Source organism: Arachis ipaensis, chromosome B3, assembly GCF_059453495.1.
Source record: "Arachis ipaensis isolate K30076 ecotype BB chromosome B3, ASM5945349v1, whole genome shotgun sequence".
NCBI lineage: Eukaryota > Viridiplantae > Streptophyta > Magnoliopsida > Fabales > Fabaceae > Arachis > Arachis ipaensis.
Window position 1 is genome coordinate 135,860,956 of NC_142438.1, and position 27,270 is coordinate 135,888,225.

The following is a 27,270-nucleotide window of genomic DNA, read 5'->3' on the forward strand; positions in this document are numbered from 1 at the left end:
TTCATATATTTCATCTTATTAATACATATAAATTAATTATTGTATTGAAACAAACATCTTATTTTAATGACAGAAAATAAGAGTTTGATGAAAATTGATCTTTTATAGTATCTCTTTTTTACAATTAATTAACCACATCGTTATTAAAATGTTCTTAATTCTGCATGTACACAACTTAATTAAATATATTAGAGATATAATTATTTATATTATTTTTTTATTAGCTTAAATTTTTAGAAAAAAAATAATATTATAACATGATATAAAAATTTTATATCCGTAATTAAGGTCTAAAATTTAATTATTGATGAATTCTAAAAAAAAAAATAACACAAGACAAAATTAAAAAAAAAAAATGTATACAACAAATCAAGTAAACCTAAAAATTTTTTTTTTAATGTATTAAAAATATAATTATTCATGTTACCTCTTTTTTTCCGTTTAAATTTTTAAAAAAAATAATTTCATAAATCTAAATATATTGATGAACTTAAATAATACAATAGTAATTTATTTCTATGTATTATTAAAAAGGGGGAAAAGGTAGAATGGTTAGTTAAAGAAGCCGGTAGCATAGAGAGGGGTGAAGAAAGATTTGGTTGACAAGATTACATTATTAGCACATAATACTAACTTTTAGAAATTCCCCATTCATCATATTCAGAACAGGGTTTTTGCCCCCACAAGCTTCTTATTTATTGGCTGTCAGTTTGACAAGAATGTATGGTGGAGAATATGGAATAGCCTGTACCATCAAAACTTAGTATTTGGTACACACTCTATATGTGTACCATTCAGGCATTCACACCATTCACCTCACACCATTCATCTCTATTCTCCTCTCCCACACCCCTTCCTTATTTACAATAAGGTTTCGCTGTATATGAGACATTATTATATATCGTAACGTAAAATTAAAATAATCCACGAGGAAAACAACAGTGTAGACACATAGCAGAGATTTACTTCCATGCTAACTCTTCCTAAAAAATTCTTGCTAAAAGCCTAATTTTTTTTTTATGCTATTGAGGATTGATATAAGTATTACATACTTTTCTTCATGCTATTAGATATATGCATTGCTGAAAAAATGTGATGAGGTTCCAAAATCATTGAGAAAATAAATAGTTAAAGATATAATTATTTATATTTTTATTTATTATTGGTTTACATTTTTTTAATAAGTAATATTATGATGTAAAATTAAATTTTTATAATTAAAATTTTAAATTTTGATTTTTATTAATTTTAAAAAAATTCTAACATATAAAATAAATTAAAAAACTATAAAAAAAATTCATGCTGAAAAAAATTTAAATTCTAAATCCTAAATCTATTAATTTGGACTGGATTGATAAGATGAAACTAAGGGCATTCAATTGAATTGGGCAAAAAATAAAAAATAAAAAAAATATGTAATATAATTAAAAATCAATGAAGCTCTATTTTAAACACATGTGTTGTTTCTCTTCGAAACTTGGATTGACAACACAAAAACTAACCGAAAAAAGGAAAAGGATCGAGTTCCAAGTAACACAAAACCTAAAGAGCGTAAGAATTGAAGAAGTGATATGGTTATCCGCGACCCCTATGCTTTTCCATAAATGTGACATATTCATTGCACAAATTAAAATCAAACCCACAAAGTTTTCTTTATTAAAAAAAAAGAAGAAGCAAGAATATATTAGAGAAACATATAACTGTGCCTTTTTTGAACTCAATTTGAGCAACCAAACCACATGATGACACAGACATCCATCCTCTCCATAATTGGCAAAATATCACTATGATACGTCTTCTCTCGCACAAGTAATGCTCTTTTCATAAGGTTTTTATTTTTTCTCACTCCACATATTTAAACCTTTTTAAACTTCTCAAGGTATTGGAATAATTAATGACATTCCCTTTTAAGAATGATTTATCTAATACATATATCATCATTCAAATATTTCTATTTATCAACTTAATTTTTTGGAAGTTAAGTTATTTCATGACATGTCATTACATTCTTGATGAGAGTCGATGGTAGCAAGAACTTAATTGAATGAGTTCTTAATTATTTGGCTCTTCTTTAATTTGGATTCATTATTCCTCAAGAATATAATTTTATTGCTTTTTTTTTAATTTTTTAATGAAAAAGTATGAGGAACCAATGGAATATTTATACAATGTCTACAATGGAGGTTTAGGGAGTATTAGAGATATAATCATTAATGTTACATTTTCTCATCAGCTGAAACTTTTGGGATGAGTGGTATCATAACATAGTATTGGAGTGCTAGATCCGCCCCAAAATCAATTTAAACTTTTGGGAAGATATTTATTATCGCTAGTATTCGGATGATTATTCTAGATAGTCCATTAATGAGTGATTATCTCGTGACATCCTAGCTAATAATATATAGCTACATAATATGACTTTTCTTCTTTGCAATGTAAAAGAAAAAAAAAAAACATTTTTTTTCTATTCTATAAATCGAGAATTATATTAGGTGTACACCAAAATTAATTATAAAAAAGGTCACAAACATAAAATATATATTGAAATACAAACATATATTGAAAATAAATTAAATAATTTAGATACTTATATATAAATATATTGATAGTTGATTTTAGTAGCTGATTTTAATGTAAAAATAGCATTTTTGATAAATCAATCATACCGTATGAGAAGATATACATATCACAAAATTAAAATTCAAGATTTTGTCTTACTAAGTTCAAAGAATAAATTAAAAAGTTAAACAAAATAAGATATGTATGTATATTATTAGGTATTATTAGGTGAGAGTATTAATTTGTGATTTTTGTTAGATCAGAGGATTAAAATGTTTCACAGAAGAATCAATTTTAGGGCATGGAAAGGTAAATGATAAATGATTGTTTTCATTAGGTTGGTTATGAAGTCAATTTTGTGTGGGTATAAGCAGGGGAGCCGCCTCTCCCATTTCGAAGTAATTTATGAGCCATAAACTAAAAATAGAGTTTCTAAATTAATTTTTTTTGGGATAGTAACAGATATTTTAAAATTTAAATAAAAGATTTAGTCAAAATAAAAAGTAATAAGTTTAAAATTTTTCATTGAATCAAATGTATAATAATTTATTTTCCCCAACAAAACCTTTCATTTTTGCATTCTAAAAAAAAAAAAAAAAAACACTTGTTAGCAGCAAAACGTTTTCAAATATCCCAAGCCTTATATATAATGATTTATGAACTTTCAAGAAAGATTATTTGACCTTTAGTTTGGTTTAGATTCCTGACTACTATTGAAAAAAAAAAAATCGTAATAACATGACTACTCTAAACTTAAATTACTATAAATTAAAAGATTTAACTAATATATATCCTAAAGATACAAGTTAAAATTTTTATTAATAGAAGATTTTATTTTTTTTTATTTTTAATAAATACATAACAATTACATTAAAAATTAAATTTTATAAAATTTTTCTATGATAAGTTTTTTATGATAACTTTTTTTCCTAACTTCTAAATTAAATTGAAGTATGTTTGGCTTTCATAATATAATAGTGTGTCTGGGATCATTGAACCTTAACAAGGATACAGAAAGTTAATAAGAGATTATGAACAATAACAATAACATACCCCACTTCCAACAACCACCACTTATCCCACATCAATGTCATTTAGAGAATGTGGTTTCCATATTTATGTAATCATTGACTCTAAAAAGTTCTTGCAAGTCTTCCAGGAACATTATTTACACGGAAGAGAATAAATTTTCAAAAATTAAAAAAAAAAAAAGAAAAAGAAAAAAAAAGGTAGAAACGAATCCTTTATTTTAAATTTATATATAGGAAAGGTTGGTTAGGCCTATGCGCACAAAAAAGTTACATAATTATTTCATAGTCACGACATTCACTATATATTCCTGATGATAATATTAGAATGACTAGTCCAAATCTACGTTTTGGACGTTAGGCCAAAGATATTTCCTTCTCTTAGAGGGAATTTAATTATAATGCCAAGGGTCCCAATATAATTAAAACCCATTCGATGTGAAGTTTGTGAATAGCCCCATACATGCAAATATGCATACATGGCTGAAAACAAATGGGGAGACATAAATGATAGTGAACCATCAAAATATATATATATATTAAAACTGATATATATGTTGCCCTTTTTGATATGATCGATTCATAGAATAGTATATACAGTGGATTATTCTATTAAGAAATTTGGACCGCAAGATTTAGCTAAGAATTTGTCATTGCTTGTATCATGCCCAACCTTCTCAATAATTGGTATGCATATTCACTTACTTCTATAGAGTAACCGTGCCCCTTTGATAGCGTTACTTACATGAATCCAATCTTAGCATAAAATATAAGATAGATATATCCATATTATAGTAATTAGTGGAATTTTTTGTTTCATAAAAACTTGGCTCCTTCTTATTAAGGATCAATCATGACTCGTGAGACCCGCCTAAATATATCACATGGACAAGTAGTGAATGTAATTTCTAGTTTCAGCATCAAAACCATGATGTGCGACCCAGAAATTCTGAAATATAACACTATGAATAAATACTCAAATTAATATTTAAAAAAATATGATTTAACGTCTTGTTCCTTAATGAATTTTTATTATTTAAAAATATTATAAATTATTCTATTTTGATAGATAAAATCCTAACAAATAAAAGTATTTATCGGTCAAATTGGTTCAGTTTGGATTAGAGAAGAATTAGAATCTAATTTATTAAATTTTAGTTTGTTTGCATTAATTTGGATTTGAGGTTTTCTTTTTTAGTAAATTCAAATCAATCTAAACTGATTAAACATGAGTCGGATTGGATTTGAATAATTATATGAAAAAATAGTGTGTTTTTATTTGATTAGTGGTTGTTCATGTTGTTCAAAAAAGTTATTGTTTACCTAGTACTTTCCTAATTATATATCCAATTGAAAATAAAATTAAAAAAATAATTTTTTTTAAAATAAAAGATTCTAATAGTTTAAAAAAACAATACATGATCAAATTTGTACTTAAATAAATATCATGATTTGGCACGGTTTTGCTCGAGAATTTGGGACAGACAGTGATGAGAAAGCTGGACTTTGTGATGTTGTATCGAAAAATCCATATTGATTGATAGTGAGAGTGCATACTTGGTGAGGAAGTGCTTGCAACAATAGTGTTACTAATAGGCATAATTCATTTTCACTATTTTTTAATCTATAAAAAAATAATGAAAATATGATTTCTAATATTCACCAACTTCACAACACCTCAACATAACTAAGATCCGTAAACCTCAAAACAGTTCAATTTGAAAAAGTTTAAATGAGTACGTAGAATATAATTAGAATCAATTAGAATTACTTAGTATATCTGAATATTTATTATAGAATATTACGTCTTTATTATTACGATTCTCTTAGTCTCTATAAATACCTTTCTATATTGTATCATTCCACACAACTTGAATAGATAACTTGAATACACTCAATAATATACAAATTCTTTCTCCAGTTTAGTCTCTTGTTTCTAACAGAATAAATTTAAGACAAAATTAGACAGCAGCAATGGACCAGACAGTTGCGATATTAAAATGAAAGGAACGATGGAGCCGGCGACATGAAGAGCACCGGAGACAAGAGAAGACAACACCAACGCTTGAGAAGACGAGGTGAAAAGCCACGGAGATCAGAATTCGGAAGACCTCAATTAATAGTGTTAACAGTGTTAGCCGGAGAAGAATCGAAGATGATGCAGAGTGAAGACTGGGGTTTGCCGCTGTGACTGAGTGTGTGAGGATCGCTGGCTGTCGGTCTGCCACCTTGAATATAACTTAATCGAGTAATCGGATTGGTTTAATCGAGTCTGACTTTATTGTACTCAATTAATTATTCGTTGGGTATATAATCATCCAGAAGGGTATCAGGAAGCAGCAAGTTTTGTGATTTGTAGTCATGCATGGTTCTGAAAACCGAATCGGACCGGCCGATCGAACCGGTTCAACTAAAAACCGGCAATACAAGCGGTCCGGTCCTCCTCCTATAACCCGCTCAGGAAAAAACCGACAAAAAACCGTCGAACTGGTCAAGAATTGCCCGGTTGGGCTGGACCGGTAAACGGCCGATTCCCCCAAAACGCGGCCGTTTTTTAACTTGTTTAAAAAAAAGAAAGAAAACCCGATTCAGAGACCAGAACCCACCCCCCTTCCCCCATTCGGCCATTCATTCATCTGAAGCAAAGGAACCCTGAACCCTAGCCCTCAGCACCGCCGCTTCTTCCTCGAACCCAGGTGAGTGCTCCTCGTCTTCATCTTCTCTAAACTTCTTCTTCAATTTTTGTTCCATATTTCTTCAATTCTTCTTCTTCGGTCTTCCGTCTTTGTTCTCGTTCTTCGATCTTCTTTGTATGTATGGTTCTGATTGCTGTGAAAATTTGTATGTATGGATTGGTTGTTAATGCTGAAAGTGGAAACTGTTACTCTGTTTTAGTGTTTTGTATAAGACCCCAAGTTTTCAAAAAATTAAATAATTAACTATTTACAATTATTATATTATATTGAGATGTAATTTTAAGAAAATTATATTTTTAACAAAAATAATTAAATATAATTTTATAAATATTAAAATTTAATTTAATTGTTATTTATTTTATTAAATTTAAATTATTTATCAAAAATATATATTTTGATTAGACAAATATTAAATTTTTTATTATTATTATTAGTCCATTATATATATATATATATATATATATATATATATATATATATATATGTGGAAAGGTTTTCAAAGAGAATATTTGGAAACCAAAAGAAAAGAAATAAGATGGCTTATGTATACATGTGTATATATGTATAACCTAAGCATAATATGAAATCATTTTCATTACATTTATCATCACCATCATCAACGAGCTATTAAAGGAATAAAGTATATATATAAAATATGACTTATAAGCATATATGTATATAAAAGCATGACACATGTTCAATTAAAATTATTAACCAAAGACACCTAAACCCTCCATGTGTAAGATTTTCCTCTAAATCATGATCATTAGTATCTTTAGCCTTGCATGATTCATTTTTAGGTAAGGAAGGAAAGAAATAACCGAGGGAAAGAAGAGAGAAATCGTGAACTTCCCAAAAGTTTTCGAGTTTGATTTCTTGTGATTCGTAAGTCTAATTAAAAATCTAATCCGGTAAAAGTGTTCGTATCCTCATCCTCTACACGTTGACATTATTTTTGTCCGGTAGAAGTTGACGGTGACGTAACTCCTCTTCCCCTTGAGTTCGGTTAATTGGAGTTCTAGGAAGCACAGACGATTTCTGATGCCTTCTCCTTCAGCAGCTCGGTCAGAATGCTTCTCCGGAGCTTTCGATAATTTTGATTTCATACGAAGGTAGGAGATTTTGTTTTGAAATTAACTGTTTTTAAACTATGAATGCCATGGAAGTCTAGTGGGTATTTGTAAATAATTTATGATTGTTTGCAATGACTAAATGATGAGTTTGAGTTGTGTTTGTGACTGAATTTGATGAATATGTATTTGATTTCTTGATTGAAAAGAGGTTGAAAATGATTCAGTTGGGACCCGAAAAAGGGTGGCTAACCCCAAGTTTAGGGGAAGTGCTGCCGAAATTTTATTAAATCTGAGGTTTTGTTTTAAAAGATTTGGTTCTGAAAAATTAAATTATTTAAAATATATTTAATTAAGAAAAGATTTATTCTATTTTAAAGTTTGATTTATTAAGAAAAATATAATGTTTTAAACCCAATCTTTTAAGGAGAGATTTTGTTTTAAGTAAAGATTTGAGCTTGGTTTATTAAGAAAATGAGTCTCTGCCACAGGAGAGTAGAGAACAAGGATTTAAAGAATATATTAATTAATGAAATATCTGCTACAGGAGAGCAGATGTGACATTGTTTGGGCCTTAGTGCCAAATGTAAAGTGGGGACGCCCACACACTGAGAACTGTTTTCCAGATGTACGCTTATTGATTTGGAAAGTCACACTGTATGCGGCCTGGCCGTACGACTTAAAGTCACACTGTATGCGGCCTGGCCGTACGACTTATAAGCACACTGTATGCATCTGGAAAGCCATATCTGGGACTTGTGCCCGGGTAATGTCGGGAGCGGGTAGGCAACCGACACATGAGCTCATGGCCTGCGTTAGGGATAGACATGCATCATATTGATTGCGCATTTGCATTTGATTGCGCTTGCCTGTTTTATTACTTTGTGATTGTATTGTTTGTCTTGTTGTGACTTGCTTGTACATTGAATTGAATCTCTTGCTTGCACTATTTGTTTGTGAGTGGATTAAAGTGATTACGAGTTGACATTTGACTAAGGATTAACTAATGTGGCTGAGAGACAGAAAATGTGACTAGTTTTATGTTTAAAATTTGTTTTGAGTTTAGAAATTTAAAGAAAAGTAATTATTTATCTAAAGTAGAAATAAAAGTATTTCCAAAGGGTTAACAAAATAGTTTTACTAAGTAAGTTAATTATTTGCATTAAATTCATTACTTTTACGGCATTCCCATTCCCTACTGAAAACGTGTGGTTTGTTCTCACCCCAAAATCTTCCACCCTTTCAGTGACACAGGTTCAAAGATTCAGTTAGAAGATGCAGACGACTAGTAGTTTTACTTGTGATTCCTGTTATTTTTATAGAGTTCCCTCGCCCTTGTTGCTTTAAGTTTTATTTTATTCAGAGGGATAGGTATTGTATTTGAGTTTTATTTTAAATTCATTTGTATAGCATTTATTATTATTAATAATTGTGTGATTTTAATTACTAAAAATAATTTTCTGGTATTTTCTTATAAACTGAAACGCGATATCGACCTAAAGGCTCAATAGTAAATTTATAATAAAGGAAATCAAGTCCGTATCGCCTTACTTTTGGTACGATCATGACGTGCTAAAAGTTAGGGTGTTACATTTTGCTGTTTTTGTATGTATGTATGGATTGCTAATGCTGGAAATTTATTTTAGTGTTTTGCTGTTTTTGTAATTGTTACTCTGTTTTAGTCCAGAACACCTAATATGCTGGAAACTTACTCTGTTATGTAACTGTTATTCTGTTTTAGTGTTTTGTTATTTTGTTAATGTTGGAAACTTACTCTGTTTTGCAATATTGTAGAATGCTGTAGGCAGAATTTAGATATGATTTTGTTAATTTCATATCTATTTTTAATTGTGTTGTGGACTTGTAGCCCCTGCTTTAGGTTAAGAACATGGTTAATCATTGTGTTGTGGCTTCTGTTTTTAATTGCTGATGGCTCCTAACTTGTTATTTTTCATTGTGTTGTGGGCTTATGGCTGTTTTTAATTTCATATCTGTTTTATTAATTTCAGTTATGGATAATAGTATTAATCAAGAAGCAATGGCTGATAACAATGCTTCTGTGAATAATAACTTGCCTGTCGATCCTCCTATTTCGAATGATGCTGCTAATCCTAATTTCGGTAGCGCTAACGATACTCAGTCACAAGGTTCTTCTAACCTACGGGGAAAAATAGATTTAGCTTGGAAATATGTTGCTCTACAAATGGTGAATGGAAAACCACAATATCAGTGTTTATTTTGTCTACAAGTTTTCAATGGAGGTAAAATTCACAGGATGAAGAAACATCTAGCAAAGATTACCGGAGACGTGAAAAAATGTCCTAAAGTTCCATATGATGTGGAAAAACAGATGGAAAGTTTGTTGAAAGAAATTCAGACCAACAAAAACAAAAGAAAAGTAAGTTTTAGTGAAGAGGGTGGTGATGAGGTAGATGATGCAATTAATGAGGCAATAGCTCAAGAAGAACAGCAGCGTGCTTCGAGTCAGCAAGGAGTTGGAGGCGATCCAAAGAAAAAATCCAAAGTCATTCCTCCTATGTTTGCACCAAGAACAACTCCAGGAGCGCAACCAAATATTAAAAGTGTTTTGCAAAACAAATAGGCGATACACAAGGTTGATAAACGGTTTGTTCGGTGGCTTTTGGATTGTAAAGTTCCATTTAATGCTGTGATGTCGCCATTTTTCCAAGATATGTTGCATGGTGTTGTTGGTATTATTGGACCTGGTTACAAGGGTCCTTCTTATAATAAGTTAAGGGTTCACTTGTTGGCTGATCTTAAAAGAGAATGTCAAATGCTAGTTGATATTTATAGGAGTGCATGGAAGGAAACTGGATGTACCCTCATGGTTGATGGTTAGACAGATCAAAGACAAAGAACGTTAATCAATTTCTTAGTGTATTGTTCTAAAGGTTTGTATTTTGTGAAATCAATAGATGCTTCCAATATCGTAAAAAATGCTTCACACTTGTGTAATTTGTTTTCTGAGGTGATTGAATGGATTGGTCCTAATAATACTGTGCATGTTGTGACTGACAATGCGGTCAATTATGTTGCCGTTGGTAGGCTTATCAATAGAAAATATGATAATATCTATTGGTCACCATGTGCTGCTCATTGCCTTAATCTTATTTTAAAAGATATAAGCAGCATGGCGCATATTTCTAGCCTTGCAACACGTACTTCAAAGATCACAGTATTTGTGTACAATCATATGATTTTCTTATCTTGGCTAAGAAAAAGACCTCATTGGAGAGAAATTGTACGTCCTGGTGCAACCCGTTTTGCAACTGTGTTTATTACATTGAAGAGTATCTTTGACCGTAAAAAGGATTTGCAAGCATTGGTTGTAGATTCAATTTTCACTTATCACAAATTCGGAAGGAGTGCTACTGGTAGAGCTGTGAGTGCTATTATTTTGGGTTGCAAATTTTGGGAGGATTACTTTACTGTATGTAAACTTGTGGGCCCTCTGATTAAATTGCTGAGACTTGTTGATGCTGATGACAAACCATCTTTGGGATATGTTTATGAGGGAATGCTAAGGGCAGAAGATGCAATTAAACAGATGTTTAGGCAATCCAAAACTGCATATCAACCGTAAACAGATATTATCAACTCAAGATGGGACAAGCATTTGAAGAAAGATCTTCATGTAGCAGCTTACTTCCTGAATCTTTCATTCTTTTTAAATGAAAATTATAAAGAAGCACCTGATGTTATGCGAAGTTTGCTTGATCTTGTTACCTTGTATTGCAAGTGTAACAATTTGGATTCAGGCAATGAAAGAAATACATTTATATAGAGATCGAAAGGAAAGTTTTGATAAACCAGAAGCTATCGAGCTGCATCTGAACTTAAGCCTGATAAGAATATGGCTGAATATTAGTTTAATTAATAGTAACTTGTTTTATGCTCCTATGTTCTTAATTGATAACTTCTAATATGTTATGGTTTTATAATTGGTAGATGAATGGTGGAAGTTATTCGGAGGCTCTGCTCCATGTTTACAAAAGATAGTTGTTCGCATTCTTAGCCAAGCATCTGCTTCTTCTGGGTGTGAGAGAAATTGGAGTCTTTTTTACCAGATTCATACAAAAAGAAGAAATAGATTGGAGCATGACAGACTGAATGATATTGTTTATATTACCTATAATTTGTGTCTTAAATCCAGGTAATATATGTTTCATGAAATATCATATTGTTTCATATATAATCTTTATCATAACAAATTTGTAAATTATTGAATTTACATGTATTGTATTTAACTTTATAGGAAGGAAAAAGAAAAAAGAAAGCAAAAGACACAATATGATCTAATTGATTATGAAAGCATCAGTCTAGTTGACTTTTGGGTGACTGAAGAAGTTGTAAAGAAAGAGCCTGATCTTCCTCGTAATGTGGATGACTTATTGCGTGAGTATAGTATATTTATTTTCTAATGATTTATTAGAATGTTGTTAGTTTATAATAGGTTTAATTACTCTGTTGGTCCCTATAGTTTCGCGAAATTTTCAATTAGGTCCCTATACTTTTTTTCCTTTCAATTGGGTCCCTATACGTTAATTTTTTTTTCAATTTAGTCCTTATTAACGTTAAACGTCAAAAAAATGTTAGTGAATTGTGAAATTACTTGTATACCCTTAGGGACCCAATTGAAAAGAAAAAAAGTATAGGGACCTAATTGAAAATTTCGCTACAACTATAAATATTCAATGAAAGATATTCCTATAATCCCTATTCAATGATTCTACAATAAAAAAGATATTCCTACAATCCTTTTTATTTTGTCACTATCATTTTTTTGCTTATTTATATATAAATTATACCAAAAATATTTTCTCTTTTTTTTTAACTTTCAAAATATCTTATCTTAAGAACATACTAAAAAAAGGATTAGATAAAATGAAACAGAAATAATAGTAATAAATATATATATATATAATGAATTGTCAAAATTATCCCAAAAAATATAACAAATCAAATTTTATACAATACAACAAGATAAAGAATTTATTAACGTAACTTTTTCTAAAGAAAGAATTATATATCAGACAGAAGAGTATGTTCTCATTGTTTTGGACTCCACATATTACTGATGCTTTAGCTCTCACTTTCTTCAAGTACTAGATACCTGCTCCAATTCCAAATGCCCCATCAATCGAAATGTCAGTTATTGTTCCTGCAGACACAACACATTACCCTCATTTTTAACTTGAAAAAGTTTGCTATGAACAATAATCAATACACCACTTCAATTGGCAGTAACAACCTGCAATTATATGTGCCTTCGTATTGTGCTGTGCAACATTATAATCTGTAAAATAACATACACTTTTTAAGATTTTCCTGTTTGAGAAATAATATCAAATCTTGGTTTGAATCTTTATATGTATTTTCACAAAGATAATCTGACTTTTTTTCTTTGAAAAATAAGAAAGAGAGAACTGTTTGCACTTAAAATGAGTAGCCATCCAATAAGCACGGCCATGATCTAACAAGTGAATTCACATTGGATTCAAAGAAATAAAGAAAATGTAAGTAGAGTGTAACTATTGGAAGCATACACACAAATTATCAAAGGAAGAATTAAAAATACTCACACTAAGAAGCAAGCTAGATATGAAGAGTCAAAATATAGTTGAGCTATCCTCAACATCTTTAGAAGCCATCCTTATATAAGGGTTTCTAACACGTAATTTAAATTTTCCATTGCTTCCCCTTCAATCCCATCAACTAAGTATCTAGGAACTTCAGGATCAAACACAATATTCCAATCAACAAAATAGCAAAAGCCACTACAACCCTCTTGACTCCTGGAAGATCTCTCAAAATGCCTTCCACAGTCGCACATGTCATACCTCCAATTATGAATAATAATCATACACACTAACTACATTGAAAGTAGAATTGGATAGTGTTTTCAAGACCGAAAAAGATGAAGCTGAAGAACATATCAAAGTATTATATGTTGCAGGTTTAAATGGATTATAATTAGTACAAATGATTGCAAATTATCAGCAGCCAAAGCAATAATAATTTCAAATATAGACCTTAATTAACTACCGTGACCCAACACAGTAATAAATTCGAACAAGAACAAGAGGAATGAAATGATCAACTAAATTAGTTACTTGTAAGCAATCGATCAAACTTAAAAAATAAATAAATAAGATGTTGCTATCAAGATCCATGGACACTGACACTAGTTAAGATTTCTAAAATGAAAATGTGTAAATCCAAGAACTCCAATTTTCTTGGCTCAAATACTTTTTGAAAGATACGAGTGCAATACAATACATCCTTAATTTTGAAGAATCCATGGATCATAGCCATCAACAAAATTTAGAATATAATTTGAGAACCAAACAGAAGTTGCAAACAATTAAGTAAAAATGAAACTAAACTACAAATTTACACAACTTAAGAATTCACAACTTGAGAGACATAAACTGAAAACAACTAAAAAAATTAAAAAAAAAAAAACACAATATGAATAGAACACCCCTAAAACATTTAGCTTCTCCTTATTCCCAATCTCAGTCAATCAATTCTTCCTCAAAAACCAAGAGATTAAAATGGGACACCAAGATGATGAAGAAAGGTTGGAATATCATCATATCTAAAATATCATTAACTATGTTGATGAATTAACTGGCTACAGAAGATAAGAAAATATAACAAACACCACAAGTAAAGAGCTATTACAGCTAATTCTTAAATACTTGATATTAGTCCTTTGAAGATCTCACCTGTTCTCTGACCCATCAGCCAAATAAGCTCCATAACTCTCCACTGAACCTGAGATTAAAATAGGGCGTTTCTTGAAGATTCTACCATCAGCATCGACACCCGAAGAGCAGAGCAGCAAGGTGAGGTGCGGTCAGGCGAGGCATAGTGTGGCGACGCGATGCGTGGCACGGCGATCCACGGCGAAGAAACGCAACGGAAGCGAGACACCACCAACGCGAAGCAGAGCAGAGTAGCGCTAGGGTTCTCCATTTGTAGTACAAAATGCTAAGGGTTAGTTTTGGTATTTAAAAAAGATGGGGTTGAATTTAATTAGTAATTTTAATCTAATTAGGAGAATATTCTATTTTCAAACTGAATATTCCGTTATCTCAAACGATTTTGTCACGGTAAGGACTAAATTGAAAAAAAAATAACGTATAGGGACCCAATTGAAAGGAAAAAAAGTATAGGGACCTAATTGAAAATTTTGCGAAACTATAGGGACCAACAGAATAATTAAACCTTTATAATATAATGATAACATGTGTATTTTATTAGGTGACATTGATGCTGATTTATATCAAAGTGGCAGTGGTAGTAGTGGTCTTTATGCTGCATCTCTTGATTCTTCTGCTCAAGAGGGTGGAAATGAAGGTGAAGATCATCCCACCGAAGCAGATTTGCAACAAGTTCTTGCGAATTTTGATGATTGATAAATCATGATTTTGGGATTTAATTTAGATATGCTTTTTTACTATTTAATTTTTGAGTTTGGATTTTGATAAGATCATATGTATTTGGTTGAGATATTTTCTGTAGTATTTTAAATTTCGAATATATTTTAAGATTTATATCAGACTATAATTATATTTTAAGATGTTTATTTATAATTTATTTATTATTCTATTCTAAAACGGTTTTTCGGTTGAACTACCAGTTGAACCAGTTAGACCAGTAAATCAGTGACTAGAGCGGTTTGATGACTGATCTGGTTTTCAGAACCTTGTTTGTAGTTATCAATTAGTTATTATTAGTGTTTTTAATAGTATAAAATTTTATCTAATGATATGAAATTACTCATTTTTCTTTTGCTCATTAAGTACTAGTCAAATTTTAATAAAAATACTGACCCCTAAACTTTCTCATTCAATAATATACTAATTCCGGTCCGTTTTTAGTGGGTAATTAAATTACCTGTATTTGTGAAAACTCTTACTAATAAATTTTATTATAAACCGATTAAATCTAAAAAAAAAAATTATTAGACACATTAATCTTATTAAAAAATCAACCCATCCTAAAAAATTTTAAAGTAATATAATTTGTTAAAGACCAAGTTGACGGGAGACTAATTTGAATTTAGGGATAAGTATGATTTTGGTCCCCAACGTAGGGGCTGAAAATTTATTTCGTCCCTCAACTTTTTTTCGCTCCAAAATGGTCCTCAAGGTTTCAGTTTATTGTAAAATGGTCCTTCGGACAAAAATACCCCTCCCTCCCTACCTCCCCTCTTCTTCCTCAACCAGAAGCAGAATCGCAAATGCAGGTAGAGAAGGAGCAGCGGCGTGGAGCGGCGGCGGCGTGGAGCTGCTGCGACGGCGACCTTCCCCCTTCCCCCTTTCCCCTCTTTCCGAAACAACACCCCCCTCCCGCTTCTCTTTCTCTCCCCTCCCCCCGTCTCGGCAGCGCTGTGTTTTCTCCCACCACCACCACCAGAACCCACCACCACCACCACCACATTATCATCATGGTCATCATCATCATCATCAGAAGAACAACACTTAAACCACCAGAACAAAACCACCACTACCACCAGAACCCACCACCACCACATCATCATCATCATCATCATCATCATCATCATCATCATCATCATCATCATCATCATCGTCAGAAATCCACAACAATATTCCACAACAAATTTCAACAAAAGCAATATTCCACAACAAATTTTAAAAAAAAAATCCAAAAATTTCACAAACAAATCAAGTTCACAGAAGAAGAAGAAAGAAGGAGAAGAAGAATTGGTGGTGCGGTGGTGAGGCGGAAGAAGAAGAAGAAGAAGAAGAAGATGGTGGTGGTGCGGCAGGGGCGATGGTGCGGTGGAAGAAGAAGAAGAAGAAGAAGAAGAAGAAGAAGAAGAAGAAGGTGGTGGTGGCGACGCGGTGCGGTGCGGCGGTGGGTGCGACGGCGGGAAGAAGAAGAAGAAGTGGCGGACGGCGGTGCGGCGACGGGAAGAAGAAGAAGAAGAAACGGCGGGCGGGGGCGGCGGTGCGGCGACGCGGATCCCCTTTCTCTCCCCCTCCACCCTCCCCCTCCCCCCCTTTCTCTCCCCCCCTTTTCTCCCTACCCACCCCGCTTCTGTATCCCCCCTCCTTTCTTCTTTTTTTCTTTTTTTATTTATTTATTTTATATTTATTTTATTTTATAATTTTTTAATAAAGGGTAATTTGGTAATAAAAAAATATAATTGGTAAAAAGGACGATTTTAAAACAAACTAAAATTTAGGGGATCATTTTGGAGCAAAAAAAAGTTGAGGGACGAAATAAATTTTCAGCCCCTACGTTGGGGACCAAAATCATACTTATCCCTTTAAATTAATTATGTTTGGTATATATTAAAATCAAATACTAAAATTAATTATAAATATAAAATACATATTAAAATATAAAATATATATTTAAAATAAGGTAAATAGCATATATATTTAAATTAAAAATATTTTCAAATATTAAAAAGCGTTACATTACTTTTAATAATATTTTTTTAAGTATTAAAAGTTGTATAACTACTTAACTAGAGAAGACCCAGTAATAATAGTAACGGTAGCACGTAACTAAGACATTGTTGGAGATGCATAATTGATAATTGTATGTATTTGAATTTGTGGTTATATTTCCTTGATCATGAGAAATGTCGTGACGTTAGGGTGATCATGAAAGAATGAATTGAGCAAAGACCAAAATTTCAGAGACAGAGAGGGCCCTGTTTCTTTTTCCGTATCATGCATTCATTCTCCGATCCAAATCCCACTGATCCTAACATGCATCAATTTAAAGGAGTCCAAATCATGGAATGCATTTGGAACTATCATTCACACGGTTTCTGATTTTTAGAAGATCAGAGCCCCAACTACCGTTGATATATGTGATTTTAATGAAGACAGACACCGAGAAAGCATAATTCATTGAAATGACAATAATGGATTATTGGACCCCCAAATAAGACTATGCACAGATTCGAATCTAAATTTCGTGAAAATACCAAACTAGGTCTCCTTCCCCTGTTTTATTTTATCTTATTTTATCTATGTTTTAATTTTCATATAAAAATAAAAATATTATACATACAAAAAAAATCATAATATATTTGTGTATATATACATGTTTTATTTTATATACTTTGTGTTTCTGGTGAGATAAGTTCCCGCGGTTTGATCCGCGATATGATCTGTCAAAGGCTCGGAAGTGTTCTCCTCGAAACTGGTGACTTCGGCATGGAACCTGCAAAAAAATCTCCAGCGCCCAAGTTAGAACTAAATTCAATAAACCTCGACGAATAAAAGTAAAAGAAAAGTATTTGTGTGATTAACGCTAGTGTTTGATTTTTTCAGTAGTATATGATTTTCGCTTGTTTATCTGCCTTTGACGAAATTTGCTCATCTGTTTAAATAGACCTCGAGGTAGGGAATGTTCGTTGGCTGAATGTTTGAGTAATGCTCGATTTTTTAGGGTTTGTTACTAAGGATCAGAGTATGAGTTTGGTTAGTGTGAGATTCTTGGCGCCTGCAGAGTGTTTGACTTATTCTCGGTTGTGAGTTTGTTAGCAGAGGATATTAGAAAGGTACACAGCCCCCAAGCTCGGCATGGGAAACATGTTGAGCTTTCTATATCCTCGGCTTTTAAATTTGGTCTTTTTGTTGAAATGGATTTATTGCCTGGGTAGCCCCCAAGGTCAACGTGTTTCTCTGGCTGGGCTTTCACGTTATGGGCTTTGGAAATTGGGCTTGCGACAATGTTTGTTGTTTTTTGTGTTTTTTTTTTGTTTTTGCGGGAAGTGTGGTTGCGTGAGTGGTGTGGTTAATGGGAAGTGGTGGGGCTTTGTGGGGTAATGTGTCCTAGTAACTCCTTGTCCCCTGTCTGTTAGGCTTCCTGGGAGTTTAATTTTTGAGTAGCAGAATGAGCCGAAAAGGTAAGTACTTTCAATTTTTGTTTGTTCCCGCTTGTGTGTTGTTGCTGTCATTTTCTACCTATGGGAAGGAAAGGAATTGTTGTTGACGAGAACGATCCATATGGTTGGGTTGATAGTGATGTTAAGTCACGGGTGTTGGTTTTTAGTACTGTTGAAATGTTGTCACAATTGAATGATGTTAGGTGGGTTACGGGTGGTGATAGTTTGAGGGTGAAATTCTTACAATGTAGCAAAGATGATAGGTTGTGTGAGAAGAGAGATGATTGGTCTTATTTTTATATGTATACATGCATGTTGACTGAGCTTGGGATTCATTTTTCGTTTACTGATTTTGAGTGCGGTGTGCTATCTCTGTTAAATTGTGCCCCCACACAACTTCATCCTAATTCGTGGGCCTTCGTTCGTGCCTTTGAATGTTTAATGGAGTATTTGGGGGTGTTACCCCTCATTAGGGGTTTTCTTTTCGCTTTTCCAGGCGAAAGGTGTGTGGAAGGGGGGCTGGGTTAACTTAAGTAGTCACCGAGGATGAGCTATCTTCAGTTTGTACAAGTCCTCCTTTAAGGATTTTAAGGAGATGTTTGTGAAGGTTCAAGTGTGCGATGACTGTTATCCATTCTATCTTGATTCCCTAATAGAGGAGAGGTTCCTTGTGTTCTGGTCTGCTGAGCCTAGGCAAGTTTTAGAGTGTGAAAATAGGGTGAAAAGTGAGGATTATATTATTGGATTCTTGATTTCTGTGATGTCTTCGTCTAAGCTTCTTTCCATTCCTGCCCTGTTGAGACTTGAAGGGGGATAAGGATGCTTTAGATGAGTATTTAGGTATATCTTGTTTGGTTGTGTTTCTGGGTTGTTGTTTTATTAGGTGTTTGACTGTGTTTCTCTATTTTGTTAGGTGAAAAGGCGTCAACTTTGACGACCGCCAATCTAAAGGCTTTTGTTAATAAGGCTAAGAAGAAAGAGAAAGAGGGGTCATCCACTAATGTGGTGAAGGAAGGAGGTGGCTCTGTCGAACAAGAGATTCCGCTAAAGAGGAAAAGGGGTGGGGGTCCTTCGAAGGTCGTGGACTTGATGACTGAACAAAAGGAGGATGACGCTGTCTTCACAGCCGAGGAAATTAAGTTTGCGCATCAAAGCCAAATTGTCTTGCATGGGTATAAGGATGGGCCGAAGAATTCCATATGGTCGGCCTCTTATCCTTTCATGGCAGTGGCTGATGAAGTGGCCCAAGTTGATGCTGACGTAAAAACGATACATGAAGCTGGGAAGATAGGGGTTGCACGTTATCTGCAGGTTAGTTGGTAGTGTTTGTTCATTGGTGTTTTGCTTTTGTATTCAAATGTTTTTGTCTCTAGGTTATTGGTACTCGTTTGTTGTCCATTGGGCGGACGTCTGAGCTTGATGCTATTTTGGATGCGGACAATGTTGTTGCCGTAAAAAAGCTTAAAGAGTCGTTACAAGAAAAGGATTTGAAGTTGGAGAAATTAAGGGCTGAGTTGAAGAGTTTGAAGGAGAAAGCTAAGGCCTCGGAAGCCGAAGTAAAAAAGGTTAAAGGATATCTGGAGGCAAGTATTGCCGAGAATGAGGGGTTGAAGGCAAGGGTTTCTGAGCTCGAGGAAGAAGTATTGGCTGCCTTCACAATGGGTTTTGATCGCGTTGTTGCTCATATCAGCGTTGTTGCCCCGGAGGTTGATGTTAGCTTGCTTGATGTGACTAAGATTGTTAGTGATGGTCGCCTTATGGATGATGGGACTTTGGCCGAGAATCAAGATGAAAGTGTGTCGGTTGAAAAAAGGGCAGATTAGGGAATCTATTTGTCTTTTGAATGTTAATTTGTAGTTGTATTTTGTTTTGACTTGGTAATTTATTTGGATATGTTTTGTACCCGCTTAGGTTTCGACAGTTTATGTATGACAAATTGGATGCGCGCATATAGATATGTATTGTATGATATAGACTTATTGTGTTTGGATTTGTATACATAGAGATGATATGGGGTGGGGGACCTCATTAAAACCTCTCTAAGAAAAACCCAACTCGAAAAAAAAAACCTTGTGAGTAGGAAAAAGAGTGTCTCCCTGTGCCCATATCATTTTAAAATGAGTAGGATTTTAATGATGATACATTCCAGATTCCAGGGACATCTGTCCCTTGTAATGTTTGGAGCTTGTATGCCCCTTTGCCGAGGATTCTTGTAATTTGGTAAGGTCCTTCCCATGCTGCGGCGAGATTTCCATGGGCTTGTGGTTTCCTGGCTTCTTCGGTGCGTCGTAGGACAAGATCTTGTTCAGCAAACGATCTGGGCTTGACCGTTTTGTTATACTTTCGTTGTATTATATTTTGCATAGCTTTGTGTCTTAGTTCAGCCTGGTTTCTATCTTTTTCTATTGTGTCCAATTCTATTTGTCTGGTGTTGGTATTGTCGGTTGTTGATGTGAGTTCTGCCCTTCTTGATGTTATGGCAATTTCAACCGGGATCATTGCCTCTGCCCCGTAGACAAGTCGGTAGGGTGTTTCTTGTGTTGTTGTTGGCTTTGTGGTGTTGTAGCTCCATAGTATTTCTGGTACCAGATCGGCCCAATCTCCTTTGGCTTCGCCGAGCTTCTTCTTAAGTGCAATTAAGATTACTTTGTTTGCGGCCTCGGCGAGTCCATTTGTTTGTGGGTGCTCTACCGATGAGAAATGATGTTTAATCTTAAAACCCTGTAGAAATTCTGCCAGGCTTTGGTCGATGAATTGCCGACCATTGTCAGTTATGATAGCATGAGGCAGGCCGAAGCGGCAAATAATATTCTTCCATATAAATGATCGGACCTTATCGGCCCCTATCGAGAAATAATCAATTGCTACAAGTAAATATTTTACCTGCCCGGGGGCTCTGGAGAATGGACCGAGGATGTCGAGCCCCCATTTGTCAAATGGCCAGCTTACCTCCGAGGTGTGTAGAAGCTCGGCCGGGTTGTGTATTAATGGTGCGTGCTTTTGGCAACTATCACATCTTCTTACTTTGTTAATACAATCTTTCCTCATCGTCGGCCAGTAGTATCCTGCTCGATGCTAAGCTCATTCCTCCTGTATGGTTGCCGCATACCCCTTCGTGGGCTTCGTCCATGGCGACTTTTGCTTCGTCTGTGTTTAGACATCGTAAGAGCGGTTGGAAAAAAACCTCTTTTGTATAGGTCTGCTCCTAATAGTGTGAAAGATGCTGCCCTCCTTTTGAATGCTTTAGGGTCTTTGGTTGTTGTTGGTATATTCCCTGTTTGTAGGTAGTGTTTATATGGTGTCCTCCAATCTTGATCCTGTGATATGAATAACATTGCTTTGTTGCTGAAACTTAGTTCAGCGAGGGTTAACTGAGATATAACAGATTCATGCATGTATTTCCGAGTTATCGCTAATTTTGATAATGCATCTGCTCGGGTGTTTTGTTCCCGAGCTATGTGTGTGATTTGTATTGAATGAAATTGGGGGATGAGATCTTTTACCAGCGTATGATATTTCTCTAACAATTGATCTTTTACCTGAAAATGTCCTGTTACTTGCTGTACGACAAGCTGCAAGTCGCAATAGACCTGTAGGTGTGTTATGTTCAGTGATTGTGCAAGTCGTAGCCCGACGAGCAACGCTTCGTACTCGACTTGATTGTTGCTTGTTTGAAATGAGAATCTGATTGATTGTTCGGTCTGAAGGTCGTGCTTGTTGGTAAGATATACATCTGCTCCTGATCCTTCCGTATTTGAAGCTCCGCCGACATATAGCTCCCAGGTAGAGTCTTGGTTTGGTTGGTCTGTTAGCTCCGCTAGGAAATCTGCCAAGAACTGAGCCTTTATAGATGTCCTTGGTTCATAGGTTATGTCAAATTCAGAGAGCTCTATAGACCATTTAGTGAGCCTTCCTGAGACTTCGGGTCTAGTGAGGATCTACCACAGGGGTTGGCTTGTTTTGACGAAGATTTTGTTACTTTGAAAATAATGCCTTAATATACTTGTTGTGAGTATTAATGCGTAAGCTAGCTTTTCCATTGGTGGGTACCTTAGTTCGGCATGCTGCAGTGTTTTGTTGACGAAGTAAACTGGTTCTTGCTTTTCTTTTATTTCTGTCACGAGTACTGAGCTAATAGCATTAGAAGATACTGATAAATATAGGAGTAGGGATTTACCCGAGCTTGGTTTCTATAAGATCGGGGGCGAGGATAACATTGCTTTCAGCTTTTGAAAAGCTGTCTCACATTTTGTACTCCAATTAAACCTTGTTTTTTTCTTGAGTGTGTTGAAAAAATGCTGGGAATGTGTCGATATTACCGGTATGAACCGGGATAGTATGACTAGTCTTCCATTCAATTGTTGTACTTCTTTTATTGACCGAGGACTCCTCATGTTGATAATTGCCTCACATTTCTCGCGGTTTGCCTCAATTCCTCTTGCTGTTAGCATAAAGCCTAGGAATTTTCCTCCTTTAACTCCGAAAGTACATTTCTCTGGGTTGAGTCTCATATTGTGTTCTCTTATTTGTTTGAATATTTCTGCTAAGTCAGCATCATGGATGTGATCTTGTTGAGATTTGACGACCATGTCGTCGACGTATACTTCCAAGTTCCTTCCTATTTGCTTGTTAAAGACCTTGTCCATGAGCTGTTGGTAAGTAGCACCTGCATTCTTAAGTCCAAATGGGCACAACTTTATAACAATAGTTCCCTAGTTCGGTTATAAAAGCTGTTTTATCCTTATCTTTTGGATGTATTAGAATTTGGTTATATCCAGAGTATGCGTCTAAGAAACTTAAAACATTGTATCCTAATGCATTATCGACTAGTTTATCTATACATGGGAGTGGATAAGCGTCCCTATGACATGCTTTCTTCAGGTTAGTAAAATCTACACACATTCGCCACTTACCTGAGGTTTTTCTTACCATAACCACGTTGGAGAGCCATGTTGTGAATCGTAGTTCCTTTATAAATCCTGCTCGTAGGAGTTTTTAGGTTTCCTCAAGACATGCCGCTCTTTTCTCATCTCCCATGTTTCGTTTCTTTTGGAATACTGGCCGAGCTTTAGGATCAATTTGTAATTTGTGGCATATAAGGCCTAGGTCGATTCCGGGCATATCTGCTGGCGTCCAAGCGAACAGATCGGCATTGTCCCGAAGTAGGTTGATGATTTGTTTTTTAGTTCCTAAAAGAAGAGAAGAACTTACGTAAGTAAAATGGTCGTTGTTGTCATCTAATTGTACCTTTTCAAGGTCATCTGTTGGTGCAGGCCTGTCGTGAAGATCTTCTCTGGGATCAAGGTCGGTGATGCCGGAGATGTTTGCGACGTCATATGTCCCCTTGTTGGGTTCAGTCTTCTGATTGTTCTCCGATCTTATTTTCATGCTTTCGTTATAGTATTGTCAGGCTTCGATGTGGTCGGAGTGTATAGTGGCTATCTGATCCTCTTGTACCTGAAACTTAACACATAGATGGATAGTGGAAACAATAGCACCAAAAGAATTCAAAAAAGGTCTGCCTAGAATGATATTATAAGGGCTGGTGCAATTGACGACTAGGAACTGCACATCTTTAGTCTTGTTGAGGGGGTGGTCTCCAATGGTTATTTTTAACCAAATGCTGCCGATGATAGATACGCGTTCTCCCGAGAATCCGACTAGCTCTCCGGAGGATGGTAGCATAGTTTGTTTGTTGAGCTTCATTTTCTTGAAAGTGGAGTAAAAAAGCACGTCGGCACTGCTGCTAGGATTGAGTAGGACTTTTTTCACGAGGAGATCTCCTGCTTGGATAGAGATTACGACCGGGTCGTCCAGGTTATCCACCCTTGCTTGGTAGTCGGATTGTTTGAAAGATATGCTGGGTGTTCGGGGCTTGTGGGTTACTGCTTTGTGTGTTTGTTGCACTATTAGCATTTCTCGGTATCTGCGATTTCGTGCCGAGTTTGTTTGGCCACCACTCGTGAACCCCAGAGATGCAATTTATAATTCCCCTTGTTGGCGGAGGTTGAGGTCTGGCTTTGTCCGAGGTACTGGGGGTTCGCTCTTGGTGTCGGTCATTTGAGTTCTCCGAAGCTGGCCTTACTTTGCCGCTTATGTATTTATCTAGGTGTCCTTGTCTCGCCAGTCTTTCCAGAAGGTCCTTGGCAATTACGCATTCGTCGGTTGTATGTCCGAACTTTTGGTGAAAATTAAAGCGCGTTGTTTTGACTTGTCAACATGTCTCTAGTCTTGGTATGAGCCGGCTCTAGTCGGTGGCTTTATTAGCTTACTGTGTAGTATTTCCTTTAGGATGTCTTCTCTTTTGGTATTGAATCTTGTGTATTAGTTGAACTTCGGAGTTAACTTGAAGGGCTTCTTAGAGTCCCTGGCCTGAGATTTGTCCTCGTCTTTTTTGAGTGGTTGTCTCTCGTTCCTCCGGGGTTTCCGTAGCTCTTTAATTTCAATCTGCCCGGTCGCTTTGTCTCGAAATTCCTCCAACGTCTTTGGTTTTGTGACGGCGATGGCTTCCTGGAACTTCCCTGGTCGGAGACCGCTCTTAATGGCATGTAACTGTACTTCGGGATTGAGGTCGGGGATTGCCATAGCGGCTATTGTAAAGCGTGTCATGTAGTCTTTTAAGCTTTCATGTTGTCCTTGCTTAATCGTGCTGAGGTAGTCTGAATCCTGCACATAGATTTTAGAGGCTGCGAATTGATTGATGAACAACTTGGAGAAGCCGTCGAAACTGGTTATGGACCCTGCACGCAAATTAAAGAACCATAATAACGCAGAACCATCTAAAAAAGTGGGGAAAGATCGGTATAATGTAACACCCTCTGTAACACCCTCACTATCAGAAGTCACACTTCCGGCTGCGCACTCTGATAGCAAGGAGTATTACGACTACTTTACATATTAAATAATAAAATAGGAGCCTATGACTCGACACTGTATCGCTGTTTTCTTTGAAAAACCAGAAATAAATATTTTATCTTAAGAAAAATACAAACAGGCATATATTCATATACAAGACTCCATACCTAATAATTCAATATATTATACATATAAAACATACAATTTCTATCCCTCTTACAAACTTGTAATAACAAAGACGATGGAAGAAAATAATCTAATTAATACATCATATAAACCAAACGCAGTATGACTCTTCTTAATGCTTCTTCATCCGATTCCTGAAAAGGTAAAACTGTAGGGGGGTGAGAACCTAACCATACGGTCTCACCACAGAGTTTCAAAGTTGTCATAAGAAGATATTTAATAAGAAAACTGTTTTCAAGCTTAGTGATTATCATTGCCTTATGAATCTTTTAAAAACCAATAGATAATAATCGTTCAAAACCTTTTCAAAGAAACAGTGTTTAATATTTCAGAAATCCGAAACCTTTCCTTTCTTATAAGAAAATCTCAATCAGAAACCAACCACGCAATCAAACAACACAATCATAATTTTAGCACCAAGGTTCATTCTCAAATGTAGCACGCCAGGACAAACACAGGCAAGACAAACAAGAAAAACACAAGTAGGTAGCAGTTACAGCAAATAGTTCAAGTAGCAGTTAAGAAAAGTTTAGCATTTAGGCAAACCAAAACAAGTTCAAACTCAAGCAAAGCATACAAATGCATATGATGCATGCCTGTCCTATGGCTGATGAGGCTCATCTGTCAGTTATCCAGCCAACCCGACAAGTCTGAATTGTCCTTAGACCGTCCCCCGACGTGCATCCCCAAGAGTCTATGCATAGTTTTTTCTCAAATAATCAATATTGCTCAATGGGGGTAACATTCCCGGGAATTTATATAGTGTCCGGTCACAATTACGTTGTAGGGTCAACAGAGTATCGAGTTTTCAACCTGGTACACGTGGTGGCAAGTCACGGCACTTAATCCAGGGAACCTCGTATCTCAGATATTTCAAATTCATAAGCCACATAAATAGTTCATTCATCATTCATTAATATCTAAGCCATTCTCAATATCATCATCATTCGTCAATCCATATCCCATTTCTAAATTCATTCAAAAATCATATTTCAAGTTAATCGTCATCATCCTTCTTTCCGTTAATCATCAATCTCAAACCAAAACATAATTCTTTCTTTTCTAAATAAATCAATCTTAAGCATATAACGTTTAAGAACTAAATCTTTTTAAACCATTACTTTAAACAAAACTTCTAATTTTATAAAATTTCGGCAGCATCTCCTCTAAAACTCGAATTCTGCCACCCTTTTCGGGTTCCATCCAAACATTTCTCAAACCTTTTCTCAACCATTTCCAAATCTTAATCATCTTCCAAAACTCAACCAATTCCAATATCAAATTATTTCCAAAGCGAATCAATGCCAATAATAAATCTCTTTTTAAAATCAAACCAGCTCAAATACTAAATCATTTATAAAGTCAGACCAACTCAAAATTAAACCGTTTCTAAAATTAATTCATTTTCATATTCCAAATCATTTCCAAAGTCGATTCGTTTACATTCTAAAAAACAGCTTCAAAACCAAGAAAGCCACTTTTCATAATAATCAACTAAATAACCTTTCAAACTAATTTCTTTTCAGCAATCACAAACTACTCAACCAATCAAGCAATCAGTCATTCAGTCCAACAAACAACCACATTTATAAGACAATCATAATCACAGACATATGTTTCTCACATTAATATCTATTTATAACAACTCTATAAGATAAAATGAATTTTAAGAAAACCCCTACCTCGATAAGTCAAAACATATAACCCCAAACGTGTCAACTGAACTCTTTTCGCTCAGCCTGAATTCAACCGCAACCAAAACCTTAGCTCCGCTTGCTTTCTCAATAGCAGAACAGCCTCAATCGCGACACGCAACACTCAATCTCTAATCCTTAAAAATATCAATGTTGCAAATACTTTAAAACATGTAACAAAACACTAACACAGGGTCTCCGAAACAGAAATACTTACAGTAGTACGAAAACGAAATAGCGGCGGTCTCTAAACTGGTTTGGCAGCCTCGATAGCCACCT

General features: G+C 34.7%; 2 protein-coding genes across 2 annotated transcripts; both read left to right on the forward strand.

Moving 5' to 3' along the window:
- The first annotated feature begins 10,024 nt into the window (after window positions 1–10,024).
- Window positions 10,025–10,957, forward strand: LOC107633819 (uncharacterized). Its single transcript, XM_016337418.1, has 2 exons — window positions 10,025–10,208; window positions 10,290–10,957. Exons 1-2 carry the CDS (start codon window positions 10,025–10,027, stop codon window positions 10,955–10,957), a joined length of 852 nt encoding a protein of 283 aa, XP_016192904.1.
- A 7,307-nt stretch (window positions 10,958–18,264) lies between these two features.
- Window positions 18,265–20,079, forward strand: LOC148572550 (uncharacterized). The gene is made up of 3 exons (XM_088507782.1): window positions 18,265–18,277; window positions 19,170–19,567; window positions 19,630–20,079. The coding sequence occupies exons 1-3, from the start codon at window positions 18,265–18,267 to the stop codon at window positions 20,077–20,079; spliced, it is 861 nt and encodes a 286-aa protein (XP_088363908.1).
- The last annotated feature ends 7,191 nt before the right edge of the window (window positions 20,080–27,270 follow it).